The sequence below is a fragment of the Ahaetulla prasina genome, chromosome 3 (genome assembly GCF_028640845.1).
Source record: "Ahaetulla prasina isolate Xishuangbanna chromosome 3, ASM2864084v1, whole genome shotgun sequence".
NCBI classification, from domain to species: domain Eukaryota; kingdom Metazoa; phylum Chordata; class Lepidosauria; order Squamata; family Colubridae; genus Ahaetulla; species Ahaetulla prasina.
Window position 1 is genome coordinate 228,391,286 of NC_080541.1, and position 27,984 is coordinate 228,419,269.

The 27,984-nt window shown below is 46.4% G+C and overlaps 1 protein-coding gene across 1 annotated transcript; it reads left to right on the forward strand.

Annotated features, from left to right (window-relative positions):
• Positions 1-9: 9 nt before the first annotated feature.
• Positions 10-27,984, forward strand: LOC131194058 (bactericidal permeability-increasing protein-like). Its single transcript, XM_058174634.1, has 16 exons — positions 10-190; positions 1,788-1,943; positions 4,183-4,297; positions 5,463-5,591; positions 7,563-7,718; positions 10,804-10,867; positions 14,001-14,061; positions 14,159-14,250; positions 16,823-16,999; positions 18,337-18,396; positions 18,771-18,938; positions 20,080-20,168; positions 23,373-23,415; positions 25,391-25,451; positions 25,575-25,651; positions 27,134-27,984. Exons 2-16 carry the CDS (start codon positions 1,796-1,798, stop codon positions 27,188-27,190), a joined length of 1,497 nt encoding a protein of 498 aa, XP_058030617.1. The 5' UTR covers positions 10-190; positions 1,788-1,795; the 3' UTR covers positions 27,191-27,984.

Below are 27,984 nucleotides of genomic sequence, written 5' to 3' on the forward strand. Positions count from 1 at the left end.
TGGGTTTTCCCTCGTGAGCCTGGATTGACATCTTACTGCCAAGTCACCCTCAGGAGGAGGAAGTCTAAGTTTGGCTTGGAGGAGATATAAAAACCTCCGGGGACCCTAAAGGATCATTAGGTGACAACCAACGGTTGTATTGGCACCCAAGACGGAAGAGCCGCCCTGAGGGGAATCCAAGACCTTCGTAGTAAGTAATCTTTGATTTGAATTGAATTCAATACTTTGCATGGGTGTGCGACACTGAAATTCAATACTTTATTTGGCCGAGTGTGGTTAGAGGCATGAAGGGATAAATTCAATACTTATTTGGTCAAGTGTGATTAGACGCATGAGGAATCAATTCAATATTTTATTTGGCCAAGTGTGATTAGATGCACAAGGCATAAATTCAATACTTTTATTTGGTCTAGTGTGATTAGATGCCCGAGGAATAAATTCAATTCTTTATTTGGCCAAGTGTGATTAGATGCACGAAGGGATAAGTTCAATAGTGTATTTGGCCAAGTGTCATTAGATGCACAAGGAATAAATTCAATACTGTATTTATCTAAGTGTCATTAGATGCAAAAGGAATAAATTCAATACTGTATTTAACTATCATTAGATGCACGAGGGATAGATTTAATACTGGTTTGGCTGAGTGTGATTAGATGCACGAGGAATACATTCAATTCTTTATTTGATCACATATAATTAGACTCACAAGGATTAAATTCAATACTGTATTTATCCAAGTGTGATTAGACTCACAAGGATTAAATTCAATACTGTATTTATCCAAGTGTGATTAGATGCACAAGATATTCAATACTGTATTTATCCAACTGTGATTAGAGGCACGAGGAATAAATTCAATACTATTTGTCCAAGTGTGATTAGATGCACGAGGAATAAATTCAATTCTTTATTTGGTCACATATAATTAGATGCATGAGGATTAAATTCAACACTGTATTTATCCAAGTGTGATTAGATGCACGAGGGATAGATTCAGTGGTGAAATCCAATTTTTTTTACTATTGGTTCTGTGGGCGTGGCTTGGTGGGCATGGCAGGGGAAGGATATTGCAAAATCTCCATTCCCACCCCACTCTGGGGCCAGCCAGAGGTGGTATTTGCCGATTCTCCGAACTACTCAAAATTTCTGCTACCGATTCTCCGGAACCTGTCAGAACCTGCTCGATTTCACCCCTGGATAGATTCAATACTTGTTTGGTCAAGTGTGATTAGAGGCACGAGGAATAAATCCAATTCTTTATTTGGTCGCATATAATTAGATGCACGAGGAATAAATTCAATACTTGTTTGGCTGAGTGTGATTGGACACACGAAGAATAGATAGGCTAGGCTATGTTAGGATAGGATAGGGAAGGGAAGGGTAGGGTAGGGTAGGGTAGAGTAGAACAGAACAGAACAGAGCAGAACAGAACAGAACAGGATTACAGAATAGAATGGAACAGAACAGGACAGAACAGAATAGTTTATTTGGCCAAATGTGATTGGACACATAAGGAATTTGTTTTCAATGCAGACGCTCTCAGCGTACGTGCAAAACAGCAAAGTAATAATAATCATAATAATGATGCCAATAAGATTAATTAATTGTTATGTTATAATATATTATATTAAATAAAATATAAGTAACATAAGGTAACATGGCATAACATAACAACAATAACAATAATAATAATAATATAGCCGCTCATTTTACCATTAGTGACTCTTGGTAATGACCTCTTGAAACCCCCCACCCCCACCTCCGGTCTTTATTCTCTTCTCTTCTAGGCTTCTCCATGATGACCGGCATGTCTAACCGTTACTTAACCATGATGATGTGGGTTCTTTTCCTGCCCATCTTCGAATCTCGCCCCCTTCTTAAAAAAGAACCGAAGCCCACAGGAGCCCTGAAACTCCAAATCAACCAGAGAGGGCTGACCTACGGTGAGTGTCCCCTTCAGGTCTTCACGGAGGGAGCCTTAAGCGAAGTCAAAGTTTCCCCAGGAACTTTGTCCATTTGCAAAATAGGCAATGATAATATCATAGGAAGGAGGGCATCATCAGCCAATCATTTGGCACGATGGTCATTACATTCCGATTCTACCTACGATCTTTGGTAGAACCCTCAACATCTGCTGGAAATTCAGTGGGACAGTAATTCTTCAGCCATTTTAAGACGTATGGACTTCAACTCCCAGAATTCCCCAGCCAACATTCTTGGAGATGCATGGACTTCAACTCCCCAGCTGGCATTCTTGGAGATGGGTGGACTTCAACTCCCAGAATTCCCCAGCCAGCATTCTTGGAGATGGGTAGACTTTAATTCTCAGAATTCCCCAGCCAACATTCTTGGAGATGGGTGGACTTCAACTCCCAGAATTCCCCAGCCGGCATTCTTGGAGATGGGTGGACTTCAACTCCCAGAATTCCCCAGCCGGCATTCTTGGAGATGGGTGGACTTTAATTTCCAGAATTCCCCAGCCATCATTCTTGGAGATGCATGGTCTTCAACTCCCAGAATTCCCCAGCCGGCATTCTTGGAGATGGGTGGACTTCAACTTCCAGAATTCCCCAGCCGGCATTCTTGGAGATGGGTAGACTTTAATTCTCAGAATTCCCCAGCCAACATTCTTGGAGATGCATGGACTTCAACTCCCAGAATTCCCCCACCAGGATGCTACCTTCAAGATGTGTGGGCTACAGTGTCAACTCCGACCACTTTAAGATGTGTGGACTGCACCTCCCAGAATTCCCTAGCCAGCATGCCTGGAGTTGTGAGGACTTCAACTCCCATAATTCCTACACCAACTCCAACTTCAAGTTGCGTGGACTTCAATGTCATGGCCAGCTGGGGAATTCTGGGAGTTGCAGTCCATGCGTCTTATAGTGGCTGAAATTGAGAAACGCTGCATGTGTTTCACTCAGCCTTCTGCCTCCTCTGACGAATCTCCCTTAGGAGACCCATGAAATTTAAACAGGGCATCCTTCCCCAACATGGACCTTCTTGGGCTTTAGGGCTGGCTGGGGATTATGGGAGTTTGTGTCCATGATGTTGAATGTTTGATGGTGATAGGGGGCACCAACGGATGTCGTGTCCCAGCCCCCACTCCGACGAACGAGTCAAGGAAGTCCGTGACAAACTTGGCAACGAAGCCTTTGCAGCTTGCCAAGTTCCTTCGAGGTTTATCCGGGCAGGCAGGAGTCCAAATTGTGACTTCAGCGATAGGGTCCGATATCAGCAAACTAGCTAAGACTTTGCTTGACTCAAGGTTGGAATGCCAAAAGCAGGTCCTTTATATAGGCTGTGGAGTGTGGCTCCATGACTCAGCATTAATCCAGGCCTGCCCCACCCTTCCTTCTGCTAGTGTCGCCTCTCAGATCTCCAGAAGCGAGGGTCCACCCACACTGAATTGTCTTCAGCTGGATCTGCTGTCAGCTTCTGGGAAAGGGAGGGGTCAGAGGGAGTACGCCCGAGTGATTCCACCACTGGCTGGCTTCCTGCTTTGACAGCTGAGCCAAAGGAACACACGCTGTATGAGTGAGGTTTATCGGGCTTGTCTTCCCACTTCTGGAATCCTCTCCGGGCATGGGGCCAGGGCGGGGAGGGAGGGCTGGAGGCATGACAGGCCGTTCATCTTCATTATCGGACTCGGAGTCTGATAAAAGGCCCGGTTGGAGACAGGAGGGGCCGGCTGAGGAGAGGAGGGAGGACGAGTCACAACAACGGTTGAAGAAAGCTACCCAATGGGGATAGCACACAGCAGTGGGTTTCACATTATGTCACTACTGGTTCGCCCTGCACACACATGCATGCTTCATGAGTGTGCGTGCGCACCCGGTTTGCACATGCATCTGCCTTCTGCGCATGCGCCCGTCCTTCCACTCATATTCTTTGCTCTCGCGCGCACCCTCCGGCCTCAAAAACTTGCTTAAGTAGGATGGCATAGAGCTGGGGAGAGTATGCAGGCCGACTTGCTATTTCCGCTACCGGTTCGGGCAAATCGGTCTGAACCAACTGAATACCATCTGAACAGGATTTGGAACCGATTGTTCTCGTTGTTTCCTTTTGAACCCAGCACCGATATCCCTCCTTTAAGGGATGTGGGTGCTGGGTTCAAAAGAAAACGGCAAGAATCTTGACCCTTGTTAACCTTTGGTTGTAACCCTTGTTATCTCTTTGCAGCAAAGAACGTGGTGATGGAGATGCTCCTGTCACAACTGAAGGAGCAGCCAATCCCAGATCAAAGAGGCAGTTACAACGTGCCCTCGCTGGGAGAAGTCTCTATGTGGTTTTCAAAGTAAGCGGCTTCCCCTTCTACCAAATACAGGTAGTCCTCGACTTACGACCGTGACTGAGCCCAAAGTTGTTAAGAGAGGCATTTGTTAAGTCAGCTTTGCCCCAGGTTACGACTTTTCTTGCCACCGTTGCTAAGCCAATCACTTCAATTGTTGAGTTAGTCACACGGTTGTTAAGTGAATCGGCTTCCCCATTGACGGGTCATTCTCGACTTACAACGGTTCATTTAGTGACCATTCAAAGCACTGAAAAAAGTGACTTACGACCATTTTTCACACTTATGACCACTGCGGCATCCCCATGGTCACGGGATTTACAACCGGATGCTCAACAAATGGTTCGTAGTTATGACGGTTGTAGTGTCCTGCAGGGTCATGTTATTATATTTTGCGACCGTCTGACAAGCAAAGTCAACCGGGAAACCAGGTTCAGTTTAACAACTGCAGTGATTCACTTAACAAATGTGGCAAGAACAGTTGTAAAATGGGGCAAAACTCCCTTAGCAAATTTCTCACTTACACAACATAAATTCTGGGCTCGTTTGTGGTCATAAATCAAGGACTCCCTGAACGATGTTGCCAAGCATCCAAATTTTGATCAATGCTGTCATGGTCGTAAGAGTAAAAAACGGTCATAAGTCACTTTTTTCAGGGTTTGTTGCAATTCGAACGGTCACTGTTGTAAGTCAAGGACTACCAGTACAATTCTGCTGCATTAAATTTGAGCCTTTAGGGCCTGGGAAACAGATTCTTGCATGTTTCAGGCAGAAAAACAGCATTGTTTTCTTTATAAATAGAGCTCGCATTTAACATCTGGCAGTGTCTGAAATTCTCTTGAGTGGTGCGGTGGCTTAGAGGCGGAGCTCTTGCCTCACAATCAGGAGGCTGTGGGATCGATCCTAGGTAGAGGCAGATATTTCTCTCTCTGGGCACACTGAGAATATATCTGCGGAACAAAACTCCGTACTGGGGATAGGAAAGGCATCTGGCCAGGAAACACTCACCGAGCTCCATTCAGTTGCCCAGACTCCACTCTGCAACGGATTATGGGGTCGTTAAATGAAGATGAATGCAATAACTTGGAACTCTGGGAAATAAGTTCTTGCATGTTTAAGGAAGTAAACGTTCTACCTGCTGTTGCTGATGTCTCTTTCCTGTTCTTCACAGCACCCGAATCATACAACTTCAGGCGGATGATTCGGTAGCATATTTTGACAAAGGCACAGGTGTCCGACTGGCCGTCCAGAATGCTCAGGTTGTGTTCAATAGCAACTGGAAGATAAAACATTTCTTTGGGTAAGTATTTTTTGTGGGATGAGTGCCTGAGGAAGGGAGACCATGAGGCAAGTTACGGATTCGGGGTTGACTTGACATATTACAGAATAATAAAGTTAGAAGACCTTGGAGGTTTTCTAGTCCGACCCCCTGCTCAAGCAGGAGACCCTACACCACTTCAGAAAAATGGTTATCAACATCTTCTTAAAAACTTCCAGTGTTGGAGCATTCACAACTTCTGGTGGCAAGTTGTTCCACTGATTAATTGTTCTCACTGTCAGGAAATTTCTCCTTAGTTTTATGTTACTTCTCTCCATCATAAGTTTTCATTCATTGCTTCTTGTCCTGCCTTCAGGTGCTTTGGAGAATAGCTTGACTCCCTCTTCTTTGGGGCAGCCCCTCAAATATTGGAAGACTGCTATCATGTCACCCCTAGTCCTTCTTTTTATTAAACTAGACATACCCAGTTCCTGCAACTGTCTTTCATATGTTTTAGCATCCAGTCCTCTCAATTAATTGTCCTCACTGTTAGGAAATTTCTCCCTAGTTCTAGGTTGCTTCTCTCCTTGATTAGTTTCCATCCCTTGTTCCTTGTCCTCCTCCTCCTCCTCCTCCTCCTCCTCCTCCTCCTCCTCCTCCTCCTCCTCCTCCTCCTCCTCCTCCTCCTCCTCCTCCCTTCTAGCACTGATGATGTTCCCTGGTTGGGCCAGGAAACATTTGCAAGAAGCCACCAAGTTCAGAGAGCACCAAGGACCCCCAAAGTCATCGTCCTACTTTCTGCAAATCCTTATTCCTTCAGGTCCACAGTCGTCCTCCTCCCTATTCTCCCTTTCTCTTCCTCCACTCCACTCCACAAACCCCATCCCCTTCTACCATAGCACTGATGAAGTTGCCTAGTTGGGTCACGAAACGTCTGCAAGAAAACCACCAAGCTCAGAGAGCACCAAGGACCCAACAGTCGTCCTCCTCTTCCTCCCTCTCTTCCTCCTCCTCCTCCTCTTCACCTCATTCCCTTCTAGCACTGATGATCTTGCCTGGTTGGGTCCTGAAACATCTGCAAGAAAACCACCCAGCTCAGAGAGCACTAAGGACCCCATAGTCCCCCTCTCCTCCTCCATGCCTTCTCCCCCTCCTCCTCCATTCTGCAAACCCCTCTCCCTTCCAGCACTGATGATGTTCCCTAGTTGGGTCCTGAAACTGTCTGCAAGAAAACCACCCAGCTCAGAGAGCATCAAAGACCCCCCCAATCCCCTCCATCTCCTCCTACATTCCTCAAGCCCCATTCCTTTCTGGCACTGATGACTAAGGACCCCATAGTCCCCCTCTCCTCCTCCATGCCTTCTCCTCCTCCTCCTCCATTCTGCAAACCCCTCTCCCTTCCAGCACTGATGATGTTCCCTAGTTGGGTCCTGAAACTGTCTGCAAGAAAACCACCCAGCTCAGTGAGCATCAAAGACCCTGCAGTCTTCCTCCTTCTCGGCTCCTTCTCCTCCTCCTCCTCCTCCTCCTCTTCTCCTCCTCCTCCTCCTCCTCCTCCCTTCTAGCACTGATGATGTCGCCTGGTTGGGTCCTGAAACGCCTGCAAGAAAACCACCCAGCTCAGAGAGCATCAAAGACCCTGCAGTCTTCCTCCTTCTCGTCTCCTTCTCCTCCTCCTCCTCCTCCTCCCTTCTAGCACTGATGATGTCGCCTGGTTGGGTCCTGAAACGCCTGCAAGAAAACCACCCAGCTCAGAGAGCATCAAAGACCCTGCAGTCTTCCTCCTTCTTGTCTCCTTCTCCTCCTCCTCCTCCCTTCTAGCATTGATGATGTTCCCTAGTTGGGTCACGAAACGTCTGCAAGAAAACCACCAAGCTCAGAGAGCACCGAGGATCCCACAGTCCTCCTCCCCCTCTCCTTCCTCCTCCTCCTCCTCTTCTTCCTCCTCTCCCTTCTAGCACTTGAAGATTTTAGCCAAGGTGGGTAATTCACAGATTCTCTCCATCCTCATAGACAGGATAACGGCATAGTCCAGACCAACGTCAGTAGCATCTCCCTCTCCGTCCTGCTTGGACTAGATGTGGATTCTGCGGGGCGGCCACTACTTCAATCCATCAGCTGCTTGGCCGAAGTTGATGACTTTGAATTGACGTTTTCTGGGCCAAACAGGTAGGCCACCAACCGCTGTCCTCGTTTTCCGTCATTGTCGTCTTGGTCATCAAAAGCAGGACATCTTGAACTGTTCCATTCCGGGAAAACACAGTTAGTCCTCGACTTATGGCCAAAGTTTCCATTGCTAATCCTTGACTTACGACCAGAAAGTTTCGTTGCTAAGTATCAAGTGAGTTTTGCCCCGTTTTACGACCTTTCTTGCCACCGTTGTTAAGTGAATCCATGCTGTTGTTATTATCACTAACACAGCTGTTAAGTGAATCTGACTCCCCGAATTGACCGCTGGTCATAAGGTCGTAAAAGGGTATCTTATGACCCCGGGACACTGCAACTGTCATAAATGTGAGTAATTGTCGAGGATCTGAACATAAATCACATGGCCATGGGGATGCTGCCATGGTCGTAAGTGCGAAAAATGGTCCTGTCCCTTTTTTCAGTGCTGTTGTAACTTTCAACAGTCACTAAATGGACTGTTGTAAGTCGAGGACTACTTGTAGTAACGTGATTGTTACTTGAATCTGGCTTCTCCCCTTGACTTTGCTGGTCAGAAGGTCGCAAAAGAGGATCATGTGACCCCAGGACACTGCGACCGTCACAAATATGAGTCTGAATCTTTATCACGTCATGCTGCGATTGTCGTAAGTGTGAGAAATGGTCATAACTGACTTTTTTTAAAAAACAGTCACTAAACGAACAGTTGTAAGGCGAGGACTTCCAGTATCTCATCAGCCGTATGGCGTGAAAGCATAAATTCCACGTACAGGAAGTCCTCGGCTTATGACCATCCATCTAGCAAGTGTTGGAAGTTATGACGGTGCTGGGGAAAAAAAAAGTCAGGTCCTCGCATTTATGACCGATCCTCACCTTTATGACTATTACGCCATCTCTGTAGCCCCCTGGTGGCCATTCAAGGCACTTGGCAAGCAGCTGGGTTGCAGTCCCCTGCAGTCCCCTGATCAAAACCTGCGACCTGTTTTACCAATTTGCAGCAAAAAAACCCCAACCTTTCTAAAGAACAAATCCACACTTTACGAGTGCGCCGGCAGCCTTGTTTAATGGCTGCCGGTTCATTTGACGACCGCTGTGTAAAAATGGTCATAAAATTGGGTCCAAATTGATTTATGACTGCAGCGATTTATGATCAATTACAATCTTAAAACTGCACTCTATTGTCAAAGGGCATTTGGTAGAACCGAACAGAACCGAACAGAACCGAACAGAACCGAACCGAACAGAACAGAACAGAACAAATGGAATGGAATGGAAAATGTGGAATCGAATGGAATGGAACAGAACAGAATAGAATATATGGAATGGAATGAAATGAAATGAAATGGAATGGAATGGAATGGAATGGAATGGAATGGAATAGAATAGAATAGAATAGAATAGAATAGAATAGAATAGAATAGAATAGAATAGAATAGAATAGAATAGAATGCAGAATGGAATGGAATGGAATGGAATAGAATAGAATAGAATATATGGAATGGAATGAAATGAAATGGAATGGAATAGAATAGAATAGAATGGAATAGAATGGAATGGAATGGAATGGAATGAAATAGAATAGAATAGAGAATGGAATGGAATGGAATGGAATGGAATGGAATAGAATAGAATAGAATAGAATAGAATAGAATAGAATAGAATAGAATAGAATAGAGAATGGAATGGAATAGAATAGAATAGAATAGAATAGAATAGAATAGAATAGAATAGAATAGAATAGAATAATGGAATGAAATGGAATGGAATAGAATAGAATAGAATATATGGAATGGAATGAAATGAAATGGAATGGAATAGAATAGAATGGAATGGAATGGAATGGAATGGAATGAAATAGAATAGAATAGAATAGAGAATGGAATGGAATGGAATGGAATAGAATAGAATAGAATAGAATAGAATAGAATAGAATAGAATAGAATATTAGTATATGGAATGGAATGGAATGGAACGGAACGGAACGGAACGGAACGGAACGGAACGGAACGGAACAGAACAGAACAGAACAGAATAGAATTAAAAATATAATAGTATAACAGAAGTGGAAGGGACCTTGGAGGTCTTCTAGTCTAACCCCCTGCTCAAGCAGGACACCCTATACCCTTAATGGTGAACCTATGGCACATAGAGCCATTGCCCCAGTTCAGCTCCGCTGGGCCTGCACGTGTGCCTCCTGTCGGCCAGCTGTTCGTCGGTTCTCTGCCGTGCATGCGCAGAAGGGGGTGGGGCGCATGCGGGAGGGCCCATGTGTGCATGTGTGGGGAGCGTGGGGCATGCAGGGGGCACATGCACAGGGGGGCAGGGGGACGGGGTTGCACCCACATCGCATTTTGGGGGTTCAGGGGCGCGTACTTTGGCCACTCAGTCCAGAAAAGATAAGCCATTGCTGCCCTCTACCCTTTGAGACAAACGGTTGTCCAATCTCTCCTTAAAAACCTCTAGTGATGGAGCAGCCAGGATTGTTCCTTCCTCAACGTCCCGTTCTTTCTTTCTTTTTATTTATTTGTTTGTCAAACACAAGAGTATATGTAAGTATAAGCATGAAATAACCATACAAATTGGATACAAACAAAGGGAACATTAGGACAGGAACGGTAGGCACGTTTGTGCTATTATGCACGGCCCTTATAGACCTCTTAGGAATGGGATGAGGTCAACAGTAAGCAAGTTTTTGGTTAAAGCTTTGGGGATTTTGGGAAGAGACCACAGAGTCTGGTAGTGCGTTCCAAGCATTAACAACTCTGTTGCTGAAGTCATATTTTCTGCAATCAAGATTGGAGCGGTTCACATTAAGCTTAAATCTATTGTGTGCTCATGTATTGTTGCGATTGAAGCTGAAGTAGTCTTCGACAGGAAGGACATTGCAACAGACAGGATTCTTTCTCTAGCCCCCCCTGCTCAAGCCCTCCCCTGTGAGGGCAGCTATCCTAGACCCCACCCCCAATGCTTTTTCTGTAAGACCCCCCCACACACACACTGAGCCCCCACCCCTCAAAATCAAAAGTCTATAGCAGTGAGCAGGCTGTGACGGGACCCATTTCATCCTGACATGCTTTCTCTCTTCTTGCAGCTACCTCTACAATTTGATCGCTCAAACTTTCAAGAAGGCCCTGATCTCCGATCTCAACCAGGAGGTAAGATTTGGGGGTCTTTTCCTCACAAAGCAGGCCCTTCCGTCGACCAAGGTCAAAAGCCACCACCGGGTGTCCATCCCTCTTCATTGCTCCGCCATGTCTGGTGGATCACCAAATTTAGCTTCCTTAACATCCTTTCAAATGCAAAGTTTTTTTCTTTTTAAATTCAGAATAGAGCTGGAAGGGACCTTGGAGGTCTTCTAGTCCAGCCTACTGCTCAAGCAGGAGACCCTATACTATTTTAGATAAGTGACTGTCTAGGTCCTCATTTGAGCGACCTTGGAAGGACAGAAGGCTGAGTCAATCTTGAGCTGGTCAGGATCAAACTCCAGACTGTGGGCAGAGTCAGCCTTCAATAATGATTTCTAATCACTGCGCCACCAGATCTAGATTAGGTGATTAGATAGGTAGATAAGTAGGTAGGAAGGTCTATCGATGGACAGATAGATAGATAGATAGATAGATAGATAGATAGATAGATAGATAGATAGATAGATAGGTAGATAGATAGATAGATAGATAATGATAGGTAGATAATGATAGATGATAGATGGATAGATAGATGATAGTTAATTAGTTAGTGAGATAGATGATAGATAGATAGATGATAGATAGATGGATGATAGTTAATTAGTGAGATAGATAGATGATAGATAGATAGAGATAGTGAGATAGATAGATAGATAATGATAGGTAGATAATGATAGGTAGATAGATGAGAGAGAGAAACACACAAAGATAGGTAGATAGATGATAGATAGATAGATGATAGATAGATAGATAGATAGATAGATAGATAGATAGATAGATAGACAGATGATAGTGAGGTAGATAGATAGATAGATCAGATTAGACAGGTATGGAGAGAGAGAGAGAGACAGAGACAGAGAGAAACAGTGAGAGACAGAGAAACATAAGAGACATAAATAGGTAGCACTAGTACTTAGATTTATATGCCACTTCCCAGTGCTTTCCAGCCCTCTCTAAGCAGTTTACAGAGTTAGCCTGCAGAAGTCGTAAATGCTCCAACACTGGAAATTTTAAGAAAATGTTGGATAACCATCTGTCTGAGATGGTGTAGGATTTCCTGCCTGGGCAGGGGGTTGGACTAGAAGGCCTCCAAGGTCCCTTCCAACTCTAGTGTTATTATTATTATTATAAGAGGCTGACTCTGTAAACCGCTTAGAGAGGGCTGGAAAGTGCCGTGAAGCAGTATATAAATGTTATTCGTATATGTAACTTTTCTCAGTGACGTAACTTTGAAGGCTCACTAAACAAATGGTCGTAAGTGAAGGTCTACCTGTAAGTTATGAGTTCGCTTCTCTATCAGCTCACCTATTGGGAGCGAACGGAAACCACCACAGCCCGCACACAAAGAGCCCAGCACAGCACAGGATCGTCCGGCCTGTGTAAACTCTGCACCTGCGAAGTGATTATTGTCAGTTTCTTGGCCGGCGCCTGGTTCTCACGGAGCCTTTTGAAGCGAGATTTATGAGAAGGGGAAGACGAGAAGTTTCCCCCGATTTCAACAAATAGATTGTCTTTCATTTAGAGAGCCCAATTTATCTTTCAGCTTGTTAGCGCCCGAGATTATCTTTCCCAAGGTCCTTTCTCCGAATTGGGGGCCTCAGTTGCTTTTTTTTCCCCTCCCCAGCCAGGTGGAATGCACAGGTGCCAGTCGATATTTTCCCAGGCACCTCCTGCATCCTTAAGCAGAAGATGAACAGATGCAGGTGGAAGGGAGGGCTTTAATTTCAATCAAAGGGCTCACCTGTCCGGTGGCAGGAGGCGGTGAGTAGGTGACGTGCCGGATAGATGGGTAGGGAGCCTAGAAATGGTCCATCCATCGTCCTCGCCCTACCTGTTCACCTGTCTGGTTTGCACCCTGTTTTATTGACTCCAAAGATTTCAAGGTGGTCTGGAGGACACTTTGTCCTCCCTGTAGTGTAGGCCGGGATGAACAAAAAAGGTACGATACCCAAAAAGATTCTGGGGGCGAGGTTGTGACCTACAGATTTTCTTTGCCTTCTCAACCCTACGCTGAGTGGCGTTTCGCACTTACAACGGTCAAAAAAGTGACTTAATGACTTTTCACATTTACGACCGTGGTAGCATCCATGATCAGAACTCGGTGCCCTTGGCCATTGACTCATATTTATGATGGTTGTCCCGGGGTCACGCAATCTTTCCGACAAGCAAAGTCGACGGGGAACTCCGATTCACTCAACAACCCACGTGACTAACTTAAGTGTGTTTTAATTCATTAATTTATAATTTTAAATTTTAAAGGGTCTTTATCGGTCTATGACCGTTTTAGTTAATTAGGCCTATTAAATATTTTCGTTTTAAATTTGTGATTTACACTTTGTTTATTCTGTGTTTTAATATGGCTGTAAACCCGCCCTGAATCCTTCGGGAGAAGGGCGGTATAGAAATTAAATTATAAATAAATAAATATAAATAAAATAAAGAACGGCCATGGTTCGCTTAACCACGGTGGCGGAAAAAGGGAGTAAAATGAAGTAAAACTCACTTAATGACTGTGTTGCTTAGCAATGGAAATTTGGGGCTCCGTTGTGGTCTTAAGTCAAGGACTAGCTGTATAGGTTACCGGGTGATAATTGACAGGTTGGGAATTTAGGGTCCACTTGGACATATCTGGAGGACATCAGAGACCAAATGTCAGAGCTGTTATCTCACACCTGCACTTCGAATTCAATCACTGCCCGTCTGCCATAAACTTTGGGGGAAGGGAGCTGGATGGGAGGGCGGAAAGTTAACTGCTCATCGTACCTTCTAAAGACACAACCTCAAAGTTAGACAGCTGGGAACGGCGTGCAAATGCCCTGTCTACGGTTGAAGAGACGGTTCCCAAAACACATTATTTGAATATGATTGGACAAAGGGAAACCAGCAATGAGAAGGGACCAATGGGAGAGAGAGTTAGCTGGGAAAATTTGGTGCGTGAATCTCAGTTCCGGCTTTGGTACGCAGGAAAGCACTACAAATGGAATCGAGGGTCTTTCCTGCTTAAAGGACCGAGTTGAACAGGACTGACACTGGAGAAGCGAAAAAGTTTTTCTGCGCTGCCCATCTCTTCTTCTTCGTGAACAGGTTTTGCCTTTTCTTCCAGGTGTGCACAGAGGTCAGGAAATCGCTTCACTATTTTTCACAGACTTGGAAGTACAGAAACTGTGAGTACGCCTGCCACGATCAAGTTCAAACCCAGCTCCCTCTACCATCCTAGGCGCCATCAGATCTTGAACGTTGCTTTCTCTTGTTCTTCTCTAGTCTGGGCCCAGATAGACCCCGTAGCAGGGATCGACTACTCCTTGGTGAGCAAACCAGAAATTGACGAGGACCGATGTAATCTGGACTTCAAGGTAATAGCAGACTTTCGAGGCGGTCTCAGTTAATCTGTGATCCCTCGGTTAACTTTTATATTCTAAAGCAGGGGTCTCCAACCTCGGCAACTTTAAGCCTGGCGGACTTCAACTCCCAGAACCCCCCAGCCAGCAAAGCTGGCTGGGGAATTCTGGGAGTTGAAGTCCTCCAGGCTTAAAATTGCTGAGGTTGGAGACCCCTGTTTTAAAGAGTGCAGAGAAGAACAACTAGGGTGATTAAAGGCCTGAAGGCTAAATCGCATGAAGAACAGTTGCTGGAACTGGGTTTGGCCAGTCTAGTGAAAAGAAGGACTGGGGCGGAGGGGGACATGATAGCAGTCTTCCAGTATTTGAGGGGCTGCCATGAAGAAGACGCGGTGGCTCAGGGGTTAGGACGTTGAGCTTGCCGATCGAAAGGTCGGCAGCTCGGCGGTTCGAGTCCCTAGTGCTGCCGTGTAACGGGGTGAGCTCCCATTACTTGTCCCAGCTTCTGCCAACCTAGCAGTTTCGAAGGCACGTAAAAAATGCAAGTAGAAAAAATAGGGACCACCTTTGGTGGGAAGGTAACAACGTTCTGTGCGCCTTTGGCATTGAGTCGTGCCGGCCACATGACCACGGAGACGTCTTCGGGCAGCGCTGGCTCTTCGGCTTTGAAACGGAGATGAGCAGCACCCCCTAGAGTCGGCAACGACTAGCACGTATGTGCGAGGGGAACCTTTACCTTTACCATGAAGAAGAGGAGAGGTCTACCTATTCTTCAAACCACCTGAAGGCAGGAAAAGAAGCGGAAACGGATGGAAACTCATCAAGGAGAGAAGCAACCTGGAATTAAGGAGAAACTTCCTAACAGTGAGGACAATTAACCAGTGGAACTGCTTGCCACCAGAAATCGTGGGTGTTCCATCACTGGAGGTTTTAAAAAGAGACTGGAAAGCCACTTGTCTGGAATGGTCTAGGGCCCTGATGGCGAACCTATGGCAGATGTGCCAGAGGTAGCAAGCAGAGCCCTCTCTGTGGGCATGCGGGCGCCAGAGCACCGGAAAACGGCTTGAAAAAGGAACGGAAAATGGCTAAAAACCAGGCCATTTTCTGGGTTGTTTTCAGGTCTTTTTTAGGCTGTTTTCCAGGTCATTTCCGGGCTGTTTTCAGGCTGTTTTTCAATCTGTTTTCCAGGCCATTTTAGGGCCTTTTTTCAGCCTGAAAAACAGCCCTGAAAATAGACCAAAAAACAGCCCCCCAAAACAGCCTGAAACTGGCCCCATAACAGACATGCAGACGCCGCCCAGCTGGTCTTTGGCTTTCCGGGACTTTGGCGCAAGCACATGCAGATGCATGCACACGCATTCCAGCTTGGGCGCTCGGTGCTGAAAAGATTTGCCATCACTGGCTTAGGGTCTCCTGCTTGAGCAGGGGGCTGGACTAGAAGACCTCCAAGGTCCCTTCCAATTCTATCCTGATTATATAAGCTATTTTACACCCCAGGGGTGTCCGCAAGGGGAGGTCCATCAGCAGGTGGCTGGAGCTACCCATCCTGGTGGTCCATCTGCTCAGTATCCTTGAGGATGCTTTTGCACAATAGGGGAACCACGTGATCCCAGGACATTGCAAACGTCATAACTATGAGTCAGTGGCCAAGCATCTGAATTTTGATCATGTGCGCCGGTTCTCAGTGTGAAAACTGGGCACAAGTCCCTCTTTTCAGTTCCGTTGTCACTTCAGACGGTCGGTAAATTAATGATTGTAGGTTGAAAATTCCTCTTCCTCCTCCTTTTTTCTTCTTTTTTCCTTCTTTCTTTCTTTCTTCTTCTTCTTCTTCTTCTTCTTCTTCTTCTTCTTCTTCTTCTTCTTCTTCTTCTTCTTCTTCTTCTTCTTCTTCTCCTCCTCCTCCTCCTCCTCCTCCTCCTCTTCCTCCTCCTCCTCCTCCTTCTTCCTCTTCTTCTTCTTTTCCTCCTCCTTCCTTCTTCTTCTTTTCCTCTTCTTCTCCTTCTTCCTCTTCTTCTTTTCCCCCTCTTCCTCCTTCCTTCTTCTTTTCTTGTCCTCCTCCTCCTCTTCCTCCCTCCTCTTCTTCTCCTTCTCCTCCTCCTCCTCCTCCTTCCTCCTCTTCTTCTTTTCTCCTTCTTCTCCTTCCTCTTCCTCTTCGTCTTCTTTTCCTCCTCCTTCCTCCTTCTTCTCCTTCTCCTCCTCTTCCTCCTCCTCCTCCTTCTTTCCTTCTCCTCCTCTTCTTCTTTTCCTCCTCCTTCCTTCTTCTTCTCCTTTTTCCTCCTCCTTCCTCCTCCTCTTCTTCTTCTTCTTCTTCTCCTCTCTTCTTCCTCTTCTCCTTCCTCTCTTCTTCTTCTCCTCCTCCTCCTCCTCCTCTTCTCCTTCTCCTCCTCCTCCTCCTTCTTTTTCTTCTCCTCCTCCTCCTCCTCCTCCTCCTCCTCCTCCTCCTCCTCCTCCTCCTCCTCCTCCTCCTCCTCCTCCTCCTCCTCCCTCACTCTACATAACCCATGGTCAAACGATTAGGCCCTTTTGACCATAAGGAGAACATCACATGTGGAACTTCGTTTGCCATTTCTCCTCTCTTGTCTTTCAGGGGGAATTCTTCTTGATGGGACAGCGCCAAAGAAGCCCCCTCGTGCCCACCCCCATCATCCTACCCCACGAGTCGCGCTCCATGGTTGCAATAGGGGTCTCCGATGTTTTGGTCAACTCAGCAGCCTTTGTATATTTTGCTGGAAATACGTTACGGGCGAAATACACTGACGAGATGGTAAGGATCCTCCAGGGATTATCCCAGTTTGAAGGAGACCTTTTTGCTTCAAGGAAGAGGGGAAGGAGGAAGGAGGAAGAGGAGGAGGAGGAGGAGGAAGAGGAGAAGGGAAGGGGAAGAAGAAGGAGGAGAAGAACAATGAGGAGGAGGTGGGAGGAGGAAGACAACGAGGAGAAGAAGGAGGAGGAAGAGGAGGGAAAGGGAAGGAGGAGGAGGAGGAAGAAGAGAAGGGGAAGAAAAAGGAGGAGGAGGAGGATGGGAAGGAGGAAGAGGAGAAGGAGGAAGAGAAGGGGAAGAAGGAGGAGGAAAAGAACAATGATGAGGAGAAGAAGGAAGAGGAGGAGGGGAAGGGGAAGAAGGAGGAGGAGAAGAACAATGAGGCGGAGGGGGAGGGGGAGGAAGAAGAGGGAAAGGGAAGAAGGTGGAGGAGGAAGAAGAGAAGGGGAAGGGGAAGGACGATGAGGGGGAGAGGGGAGGAGGAAGAGGAGAAGGAGGAAGAGGAGGGAAAGGGAAGGAGAGGAGGAGGGGAAGGAGGAGGAGGGGAAGGAGAAGGAGGAAGAGAAGAGGAAGAAGGAGGCGGAGGAAAACAACAATGATGAGGTGGAGGAGGAGGAAGAGAGAAGGGAAGGGAAGGACGATGAGGAGGAGAAGGAGGAGGAAGAGGAGAAGGAGGAAGAGGAGGAAAGGAAGGAGGAGGAGGAAGGAGGAGGAGGAAGGAGAAGGAGGAAGAGAAGAGGAAGAAGGAGGCGGAGGAAAACAACAATGATGAGGTGGAGGAGGAGGAAGAGGAGACGGGGAAAAAGGAGGAGGAGGGGGAGGAGGAGGAGGGGAAGGAGAAAGAGGAGAAGGAGGAAGAGAAGAGGAAGAAGGAGGCCGAGGAAAAGAACAATGATGAGCTGGAGAAGGAGGAAGAAGAGAAGGGGAAAAAGGAGGAGGAGGGGGAGGAGGAGGAGGGGAAGGAGGAAGAGGAGGAGGAGAAAGAGAAGAGGAAGAAGGAGGCGGAGGAAAAGAACAATGATGAGGTGGAGGAGGAGGAAGAGGAGAAGGGGAAGGGAAGGGGAAGAAGACAAAGGAGGAGAACTGAGGAAGATGGGAAGGAGGAGGAAGAACAGGAGGAAGAGAAGGGGAAGAAGGAGAAGGACAATGAGGAGGAGGAGGAGGGAAGAGGAAGAGGAGCAGGAGGAAGAGGAGGGGAAAGGGAAAAAGGAGGAGGAGGAGGGGCTTGGAGAACTATTGGAGTCCAAAATGGTATAGGGTCTCTTGCTTGAGCAGGGGGTTGGACTAGATGATCTCCAAGGCCCCAACTGGTGTTCTAAAGAAATCCATTCCCCTTTCAGATACCCAAAAGGTCCCCATTTCGCTTGAATACCCAAAGCATTGGCTACTTTGTACCTGAGGTAAGCAAACCTGACTCCGTGGTCTCATCCCAAAACCCCAAAACTTTAACCAAAGACTATCTACTGTTGACCTCCCCCCATTCCTAAGAGGTCTGTAAGGGGCCTGCATAAGAGCACCAGCGTGCTCACCGTCCCTGTCCTATTGTTCCCTTTGGTTGCATTCATTTTGTGTGGTTATTTCATGCTTATACTTATATATATTATCTAATATGTACTTCCACAAAATAAATAAATTAAAATAAAATAAATAAATAAAATAAAAAACCGATGGATGGGGGAATCAGGCAGGGCTAGATTGCTGGCGGGGGTGGGGGTGGGTGGGAGATGGATGGATCTTGGCTGGATCTGCAGCCTCCGCTCGTCTTCCTCTGCAGCTGAGGAGGCAGTTTCCGGAGATGCCGATAGAGCTACACCTGGAAGCCCAGCAGGAGCCGAAGCTGCACTTCCACCACGGGGGTCTGGATGCCATCGTCCTGGGCCGGGTGGAAACCTTTGTGGTCCTGCCCAATAGCAGCCTGGTGCCCGTGTTCACCCTCAACATCGTAAGCATCGGGGCAGGGAAAGGGGTCAGGCTGGACAGAGGGAGTTGGGCAGAAATGAATCCCGGCCCAACCTGGGTATATGGACAGGGTAGGGTTGAAAAGCCTAGGGTTGAAAAGATTAGAAGAAAGGGAGGGGGAGGAAGAGAAAAGAAGAGTAGAGTAGAATAAAGAAGGGTATAGAGTAGAGTAGAGTAGAGTAGTGTAGAGTAGAGAAGAGAAGAGTATGGAGTAGAGTAGAATAGAGAAGAGTAGAATAAAGAAGAGTATAGAGTAGAGTAGAGTGTAGAGTAGAGTAGAGTAGAATAAAGAAGAGTATAGACTAGAGAAGAGTAGAGTAGAGTAGAATAAAAAAGAGTATAGAGTAAAGAAGAGTATAGAGTAGAGTAGAATAAAGAAGAGTATAGACTAGAGAAGAGTACAATAAAGAAAAGTATAGAGTAGAGTAGAATAAAGAAGAGTATAGAGTAGAGTAGAGTAGAATAGAGAAGGGAAGACAAGAGAAGGAAAGAGGTGGAGGAGGAGACAGGAGGAGGAAGAGAAGAGGAGGATGAAGAAGAGGAAGGAGGAGAAAGGAAGGAGGAGGAAGAGGGGAGGTAGAAGGAAAAGGAAATAAGAGAGAGGAGGCAGAGAGGAGGAAGAGAGGAAGAGAGAAGAGAAGAGAAGAGAAGAGAAGAGGAAATGTGGAATAGGAACTAGGAGACGGGAGGAGGAGGAAGAGAAGAGTAAGAGAAGAGGAGAAGAAGGAAATATGGAGGGGAAAGAGGAGGAAGAGAGGAGGAAAAGGAAGGAGGATAGAAGAGGAAGAGAGGTGGAGGAGGACAAAGGAGGAAGGAGAGGGAAGAACAGAGGAAGGAGCAGGAGGAAAGAAGGAAGGCAGAGGAGGACAAAAAAGGAGGAAGGCGGTCCCCAACACCCATGGTCCAGTGAACATGCATCTAACATGCATGTAAATAAGACTCAGCCTTACTCGATCCCATGCACTTCAGACTCTGCCTTCAGAAGAGGCTCCCTGAGACCCCCCTTCTTGGGAGTCAAGACCACCAGGTCAACACCTGCTTCTCCAACTCCTCCTTGGGGGCCACAGTGGAGGAGGCACTCCGGGCTCTTCGGCACCTGAACTACGTTTTCTTGTTACTCCTAGGAGTGCAACTTCACAGGACACATTTTTCTGGAAGGCGTCGGTTCGGGCGAGTCCTTTGCCAAGGTTGGGGGCTCCGTGGCCCTCCAAGGGTGAGTCTCCTTCTTTGCAGGAAGTCCTCGACTTATGTCCACCCATTTAGCAGATACATTATGAGGGCAGTGACTTACAACCAGCCCTCTTAAACACTTAAAAACCGTTGCCGCAACTCCACAATCACATTATAAAAATTAAGATGCCCGGCAATCCGCAGGTTCAGAAAGTCCTTGGCTTATATTTCACTTGGTTCATTTAATGACCGTTCGAGGTTACAGTGACACTGGAAAAGCGGCTGATGGCCGTTTTTCAGGCTTACGACCGTTGTAGCGTCCGTCCCCGTGGACACGGGATCAAAATTCAGATGCTTGGCAAATGGTTTCGTATTTATGACGGTCGCAGTGTCCCGGGGTCATGTGATCCCCGTTTGCAAACTTCTGACGAGCAAAGTCAAGAGGAAAACCTGATTCCCTTAGTGACCTTGGTGCTAAGTTAAACAACTGCAGGGATTCACTTAACAACTGTGGCCAGAAAGGTCATAAAATGGGACATTTCACAAAAGTCCCACTTAACAACAGACATTGTGGGCTCAATTGGTGGTCATAAGTCGAGGACATACTGTATATAAAAGTTGGGCTGAGGAGGCCTGAGTTGAGAAGAATAGAATAGAATAGAATAGAATAGAATAGAAAATGTGGAATAGAATAAATGGAATGGAATGGAATAGAATAGAATAGAATAGAATAGAGTAGAGTAGAGTAGAGTAGAGTAGAGTGGGTAGAGTGGGTAGAGTGGGTAGAGTGAGAATAGAATGAGTAGAGTAGAGTGGGTAGAGTGGGTAGAGTGGGTAGAGTGAGAATAGAATGGAATAGAATGAGTAGAGTGGAGTAGAGTGGGTAGAGTGGAGTGGAGTAGAGTAGAGTAGAGTAGAGTAGAGTAGAGTAGAGTAGAGTAGAGTAGAGTAGAGTAGAGTAGAGTAGAGTAGAGTAGAGTAGAATAGAATAGAATAGAATAGAATAGAATAGAATAGAAAATGTGGAATAGAATAAATGGAATGGAATGGAATGGAATAGAATAGAATAGAATAGAATAGAATAGAATAGAATAGTATAATGGAGTTGGAAGGGACCTTGGAGGTCTTCTAGTCCAACCCCCTGCTCAGGCAGGAAATCCTATACCATTTGAGACATATGGTTGTCCCTTCTTAAAAACCTCCAGTGCTGAAACACCTACAACTTCCACTGATTAATTGTCCTCATTGTTAGGAAGTTTCTCCTCGGTTCCAGGTTGCTTCTCTCCTTGATGAGTTTCCACTCATTGCTTCTTGTCCTGCCTTCAGGTGCTTTGGAGAATAGCTTGACTCCCTCTTCTTTGGGGCAACCCCTGAGATACTGGAAAACTGCTATCATGTCTCCCCTGGTCCTTCTTTTCATTAAACTAGACATACCCAGTTCCTGCAACCGTTCTTCATATGTTTTAGCCTCCAGTCCCAATAGATTTAAACTTAATGTCAACCGCTTTAATCTAGATTGCAGAAAATATGACTTCTGTAATAGAATCATCAGTGCTTGAAAAACTTTACCTGACTCTGTGGTCTCTTCCCATAATCCCAAAAGCTTTAACCAAAAAACTTTCTAATATTGACCTCGCCCCATTCCTAAGAGGACCATAAGGGGCGTGCATAAGCGCACAAACGTGCCTACCGTTCCTGTCCTATTGTTTTTCTTTTCTTCTATACTTTTATATACTATATAACCTTTCTGTATGATAGTTACATATATTGTTGTGACAAAATAAATAAATAAAATAAATAAATAAACAGTACAGTCGGAAGGGACCTTGGAGGTCTTCTAGTCCAGCCCCCTGCCCAAGCATTCAAAATGAAGCTACTTGCTGCTTTCAATTAACCAGAATCATAGAACAGAATAACAAGAGTCGGAGGTCAGACTCTTCTAGTCTGACCACCTGCCCAAGTAGGAGACTCTAGAGACCATAATGGATCTTGGCAGACTTGAACTCTGGGCCCTAGCTAACAAAATGAAGTTCAACGTAGAGAAAAGTAAAGTCTTACACTTAGGCAAGAAAAACCAAAAGTATGCATACTGACTGGGTGAAAGCAGGCTTAATAGCAGGAACTGTGAGAGGGATCTTGGAGTCTTAGTGGACAACCAGCTAAATAGGAGCCAGCTGTGTGCGGCGGCAGCCAAAAAAGCCAACACAATCCTAAATTGCATTAACGGAGGGATACAATCAAGATCAAGGGAGGTACTAATACCACTCTATCAAGCCTTAGTAAGGCCACACCTAGAGTCCTGCATCCAGTTTTGGTCGCCACGATGTAAAAAGGATGTGGAGACTCTAGAAAGAGTGCAGAGAAGAGCAACGAAGATGATTAGGGGACTGGAGGCTAAAACATATGAAGAACGGTTGCAGGAACTGGCTATGTCTAGTTTAATGAAAAGAAGGACTAGGGGAGACAGGATAGCAGTCTTCCAATATCTGAGGGGCTGCCACAAAGAAGAGGGAGTCAAGCTATTCTCCAAAGCACCTGAGGGTAGAACAAGAAGCAATGGGTGGAAACTCATCAAGGAGAGAAGCAACTTAGAACTAAGGAGAAATTTCCTGACAGTTACAACAATTAATCAGTGGAACGACTTGCCTGCAGAAGTTGTGAATGCTCCAACACTGGAAATTTTTAAGAAAATGTTGGATAACCATTTGTCTGAAATGGGATAGGTTCTCCTGCCTGGGCAGGGGGTTGGACTAGAAGGCCTCCAAGGTCCCTTCCAACTCTGTTATTATATTATATTATATTACATACGATGAACGGTTGCAGGAACTGGGCCTGGCTAGTCTAGGGAAGAGAAGGACCAGGGGAGACAGGATAACATCTTCCAATATTTGAGGGGCTGCTCCAGAGAGGAGGGGATCAAGCTATTCTCCAAAGCGCCTGAAGGCCAGAGAAGGAATAATGGATGGAAACTGATCCAGAAGAGATTCAACCTGGAAATAAGGAGGAATTTTCTGACAGTGAAAACAATCCATGAATGGGACAGAAGTTGCCTTCGGAAGCTGTGGGAGCTTCATCACTGGAGGCTTTCAAGAAGAGACTGGACTGCCATCGATCAGAAATGGTGTAGGGTCTCCTACTTGGGCCGGCCGGGCGGACTAGATGACCTCCAAGGTCCCTTCCAACTCTGTTAATCTGTTAATATCTGTTAATATCTATATCACCGTCTGTTCTCTTCTCTGCCCCACAGTTTGCGCTTGTCCCAGGAGTGGTCCAGGATCGGCGAGATCCAGGTGAGTGTGTCAAGAGAGGAGAAAACCGCCGAGCAAGGCGGTTGTTAACTGAGGCATGCTTTATTTTACGACCATTTTGGCCACACTTGTTAAGGCAATCGCAGGTAGAGAGGTAGGTCTCAACTTACAACCACCCGTTTAGTGACCGTGCAAAGTTACAATGGCCCGGAAAAAAAGTCACTTAGGACCGTTTTTTCACACTTACGACCGTTGCAGCATCCCCATCGTCACGTGATCAGAATCCAGATGCTTGGCAACTGACTCATATTTACGACGGTTGCCGTGTCCCGGGGGTCACGTGATCCCCTTTTGCAGACTTCTGACCAGCGAAGTCAATCTGGGAAGCCTGATTCGCTTAACAACCGTGTGACTCATTTAACAACTGCAGGGATTCACTTAACAAGGGTGGCCAGAAAAGTCGTAAAATGGGGCAAAAGGACCTTCACAAAGGTATTGCTTAAGAACAGAATTTTTTGGCTCAACTGAGGTCGTACGTCGAGGACTTACCTGTAGCCCTCAATTTATGACCACATTTGACCTAAAATTCATAATTAGAGCTGGGGGTCAGATTAGATCCCTTCCAGCTCTATTCTGATTGATTGATTGATTGATTGATTGAGGGGTTGGACTAGAAAACCTCCAAGGTTCCTTCTAGCTCTATTCTGATTGATTGATTGATTGATTGAGCAGGGGGTTGGGCTAGAAGACCTCCGAGGTCCCTCCCAGCTCTATTCTGATTGATTGATTGAGCAGGGGGTTGGGCTAGAAGACCTCCGAGGTCCCTCCCAGCTCTATTCTGATTGATTGATTGATTGATTGATTGATTGATTGATTGAGGGGTTGGACTAGAAGACCTCCAAGGTACCTTCCAGATCTATTCCAATTGATTGATTGATTGATTGATTGATTGATTGATTGATTGATGGAGCAGGGGGTTGGACTAGACCTCCAAGGTCCCTCCCAGCTCTATTCTGATTGATTGATTGATTGATTGAGCAGGGGGTTGGGCTAGAAGATCTCCAAGGTCCCTCCCAGCTCTATTCCGATTGATTGATTGATTGATTGATTGATTGATTGAGCAGGGGTTGGGCTAGAAGATCTCCAAGGTCCCTCCCAGCTCTATTCTGATTGATTGATTGATTGATTGATTGATTGAGCAGGGGATTGGATTAGAAGACCTCTGAGGTCCCTCCCAGCTCTATTCTGATTGATTGATTGATTGATTGATTGATTGATTGAGCAGGGGGTTGGACTAGACCTCCAAGGTCCCTCCCAGCTCTATTCTGATTGATTGATTGATTGATTGAGCAGGGGATTGGATTAGAAGACCTCTGAGGTCAATCCCAGCTCTATTCTGATTGATTGATTGATTGATTGATTGATTGAGCAGGGGATTGGATTAGAAGACCTCCGAGGTCCCTCCCAGCTCTATTCTGATTGATTGATTGATTGATTGATTGATTGAGCAGGGGGTTGGGCTAGACCTCCAAGGTCCCTCCCAGCTCTATTCTGATTGATTGATTGATTGATTGATTGATTGATGGAGCAGGGGGTTGGGCTAGACCTCCAAGGTCCCTCCCAGCTCTATTCTGATTGATTGATTGATTGATTGATTGATTGATGGAGCAGGCGGTTGGACTAGACCTCCAAGGTCCCTCCCAGCTCTATTCTGATTGATTGATTGATTGATTGATTGAGCAGGGGGTTGGGCTAGACCTCCAAGGTCCCTCCCAGCTCTATTCTGATTGATTGATTGATTGATTGATTGATTGATTGATTGAGCAGGGGATTGGATTAGAAGACCTCTGAGGTCCCTTCCAGCTCTATTCTGATTGATTGATTGATTGATTGATTGATTGATTGATTGATTGAGCAGGGGGTTGGACTAGAAGACCTCTGAGGTCCAAACCAGCTCTATTCCGATTGAAATAATTCATAACTTCATAATCTTGAGGTATTTTTTTTTCTTGTACAGTTATCCCCTCTGGAGACCGTTCTGAAGATAGCCGGGCATGTGGCCTTAGCCAGGCATAACAGTGAGTCCAAGAGACCCATCTCCCCCTTTTCCAATGGGGTGTCTCCCTCCCCTCCCCACAATTGCTGGCGATGGGAGCCACGACTTCCTCTTAGCCCCCTCCTCCTTCCTCTTCTTTCCTTAGAAAAACTCCGAGCAGGGAAGCTGCTTCCCAGCTTCTACGGTGCCAGCCTCGTGGACCCTGAAGTCTCCATGCATGAGGTGGGTACCTGGGCAAGGGGCAGCTGGGGATTTTGGGCCTCTTCTTCATCTGCTACCCCTTTTCCTATTTGGGGGCTTCTCGTGCTGCTGTCTCTGTTCAGCTCTAGGAACTGCGATATTGGGAAGTCCTCGACGTACGACGGCTCGTTTAGTGACCGTTCGAAGTTACAATGGCACTGAAAAAAAGGGCTGTTTTTCGCACTTACGACCGTTGCAGCCTTCCGGAAGGTCACGTGATCGGAATTCAGAGGCTTGGCAACTGGCATGTACTTACGACGGTTGCAGTGTCCCTGGGGGGTGGGGGTACCACGCGATCCCCCTTTTGCGACCTTCCGACGAGCAAAGTCCAGGGGGAAGCCAAATTCGCTTAACAACCGCGTTACCAACCGAACGTCTGCAGCGATTCACTTAACAACGGTGGCAAGGAAGGTCGTAAAACGGGGCAAAACTCGCAACGCGGGTTTCACTTAAGGATGGAAATTTTGGGCTCTGCTATGGTTGCAATTCGAGGACTATCTGTAGTATTCCCATGATATTGCAATAACATCCATATTACCTGTAGACCTCGACTTATGACCGTAATGGATGCCAGAAGTATGGTCATAAATTGTGCCGGTTGTTAAAGGACGCCCAATTTTTTTAAAATTTTTTGTGGCGGTCATTAAGCAACTCTGACGTTGTTAAGTGAATATGGCGGTCATTAAGTGAGTGCCTTGTACAGGGAGTCCTTTACACCATTGTACTTTAGTCCCCAACTTACGACCATATTTTCTCCTCTCCCACTCTCCTTACTGTGTAAGAGATTTTAAGAAATACAGGCAGTCCTCGCCTTAACGACCGCAATTGAGTCCTTTGCCCCATTTTACGACCTTTCTTGCCCCTGCCGTTAAGCGAATCACTGCAGTCGTTAAGTAAGTCTCACAGCAGTTAAGCGAATTCACCTTCCCCATGGACTTTGCTCGTCCGAAGGTCGCAAAAAAAGATATCGCGTGACCTTCTGGGACGCAGCGACCGTCATAAATACGAGTCGGTTGCCCCAAAACCGGATTTTGTTCACGTGAGTCGCAAGTGTGAGAAAAACAGTCTTTTTTTTCCAACTTCAAACGGTCACTAAGTGAGCGGTTATAAGTCAAGGAACTACCTGTAGCCAATGGACCTGCTTTGCCGGAAATCAGAAATAAATTTGCTAAGAAGGAATTACATAGGATAATGCTTTATTTTTCGGAAACCGGTATCAGGCCCTTGAGTGGGTGTGGCTGCCGGGGCGGTCAAAAAAGTCAAAATGGCTGCCATGGAAGCTCCGCCTACAAAGCCACGTTTAAAAATGGGCGTGGCTCCCGTGGCACAACCAAGGCTGCCATTTTGACTTTTTTTGACCACGCCCTGCAGAGTTTTCCTCCCCTTCAAGAAAAGGAGAGAGAGAGATAGGATGGGAAGTTCCGAAATTTCACCTCCTTTTCTTGTTTCTTTTCCCCTCTTCAGGGATATATGCTGATAAAAACAGACCTGCGCTTTTCCCTTCCAAACTCGGTTCCCTAGCCCCCCCGTTGACACACGCACCCCCGGGGGTCAAAGAAGAAGGAAGGAAGGAAGGAAGGAAGGAAGGAAGGAAGGAAGGAAGGAAGGAAGGAAGGAAGGAAGGAAGGAAGGAAGGAGAAACGGGAAATGCGGGGGTCCCCGCCTGAACTGCAGCTACAAACAAGAGAGCCTGAAATCTTGGAGGCCGTTTAGGATATTAGATCTCAAAATTATCTCTTTTCGCCCTCCTTCTTCTGTTCAGTCGTAGCTGATCAAGTCCTTAACAGTTTTCTGGCCAAGGTTTTCTTGGTTTGCCATTGCCTCCTTCCTAGGGCTCAGAAAAAGTGTCTGGCCCAAAGACACCCAGCTGGCTTTCGGGCTTAAGGCAGGACTAGAACTCCCAGTCTCCTGGTGATTGGCCCAAAGTCATCCAGCCAGTTTTCATGCCTAAGGCAGAACTAGAACTCACCAACACCTAATGATTGGCCCAAAGTCACCCAGTTGCCTTTCATGCCTAAGGCAGGACTAGAACTCACAGTCTCCTGGTGATTGGCCCAAAGTCATCCAGCCAGTTTTCATGCCTAAGGCAGAACTAGAACTCACCAACACCTGATGATTGGCCCAAAGTCACCCAGTTGTCTTTCATGCCTAAGGCGGGACTAGAACTCCCAGTCTCCTGGTGATTGACTCAAAGACACCCAGCTGGCTTTTAGCCTAAGGCAGGACTAGAACTCACTGTCTCCTGGTGATTGGCCCAAAGTCACCCAGCTGGCTTTCATGCCTAAGGCGGGACTAGAACTCCCAGTCTCCTGGTG

Bases quoted from the DNA above. Each gene is read 5' to 3' on its own strand.
- LOC131194058 (XM_058174634.1), top strand. From the start codon at position 1,796: ATGATGACCGGCATGTCTAACCGTTACTTAACCATGATGATGTGGGTT. The intron at 5,592-7,562 runs GTAAGTATTTTT...CCATCCTCATAG, and splicing joins AAGATAAAACATTTCTTTGG to ACAGGATAACGGCATAGTCC. The intron at 18,939-20,079 runs GTAAGCATCGGG...TGTTACTCCTAG, and splicing joins CCGTGTTCACCCTCAACATC to GAGTGCAACTTCACAGGACA.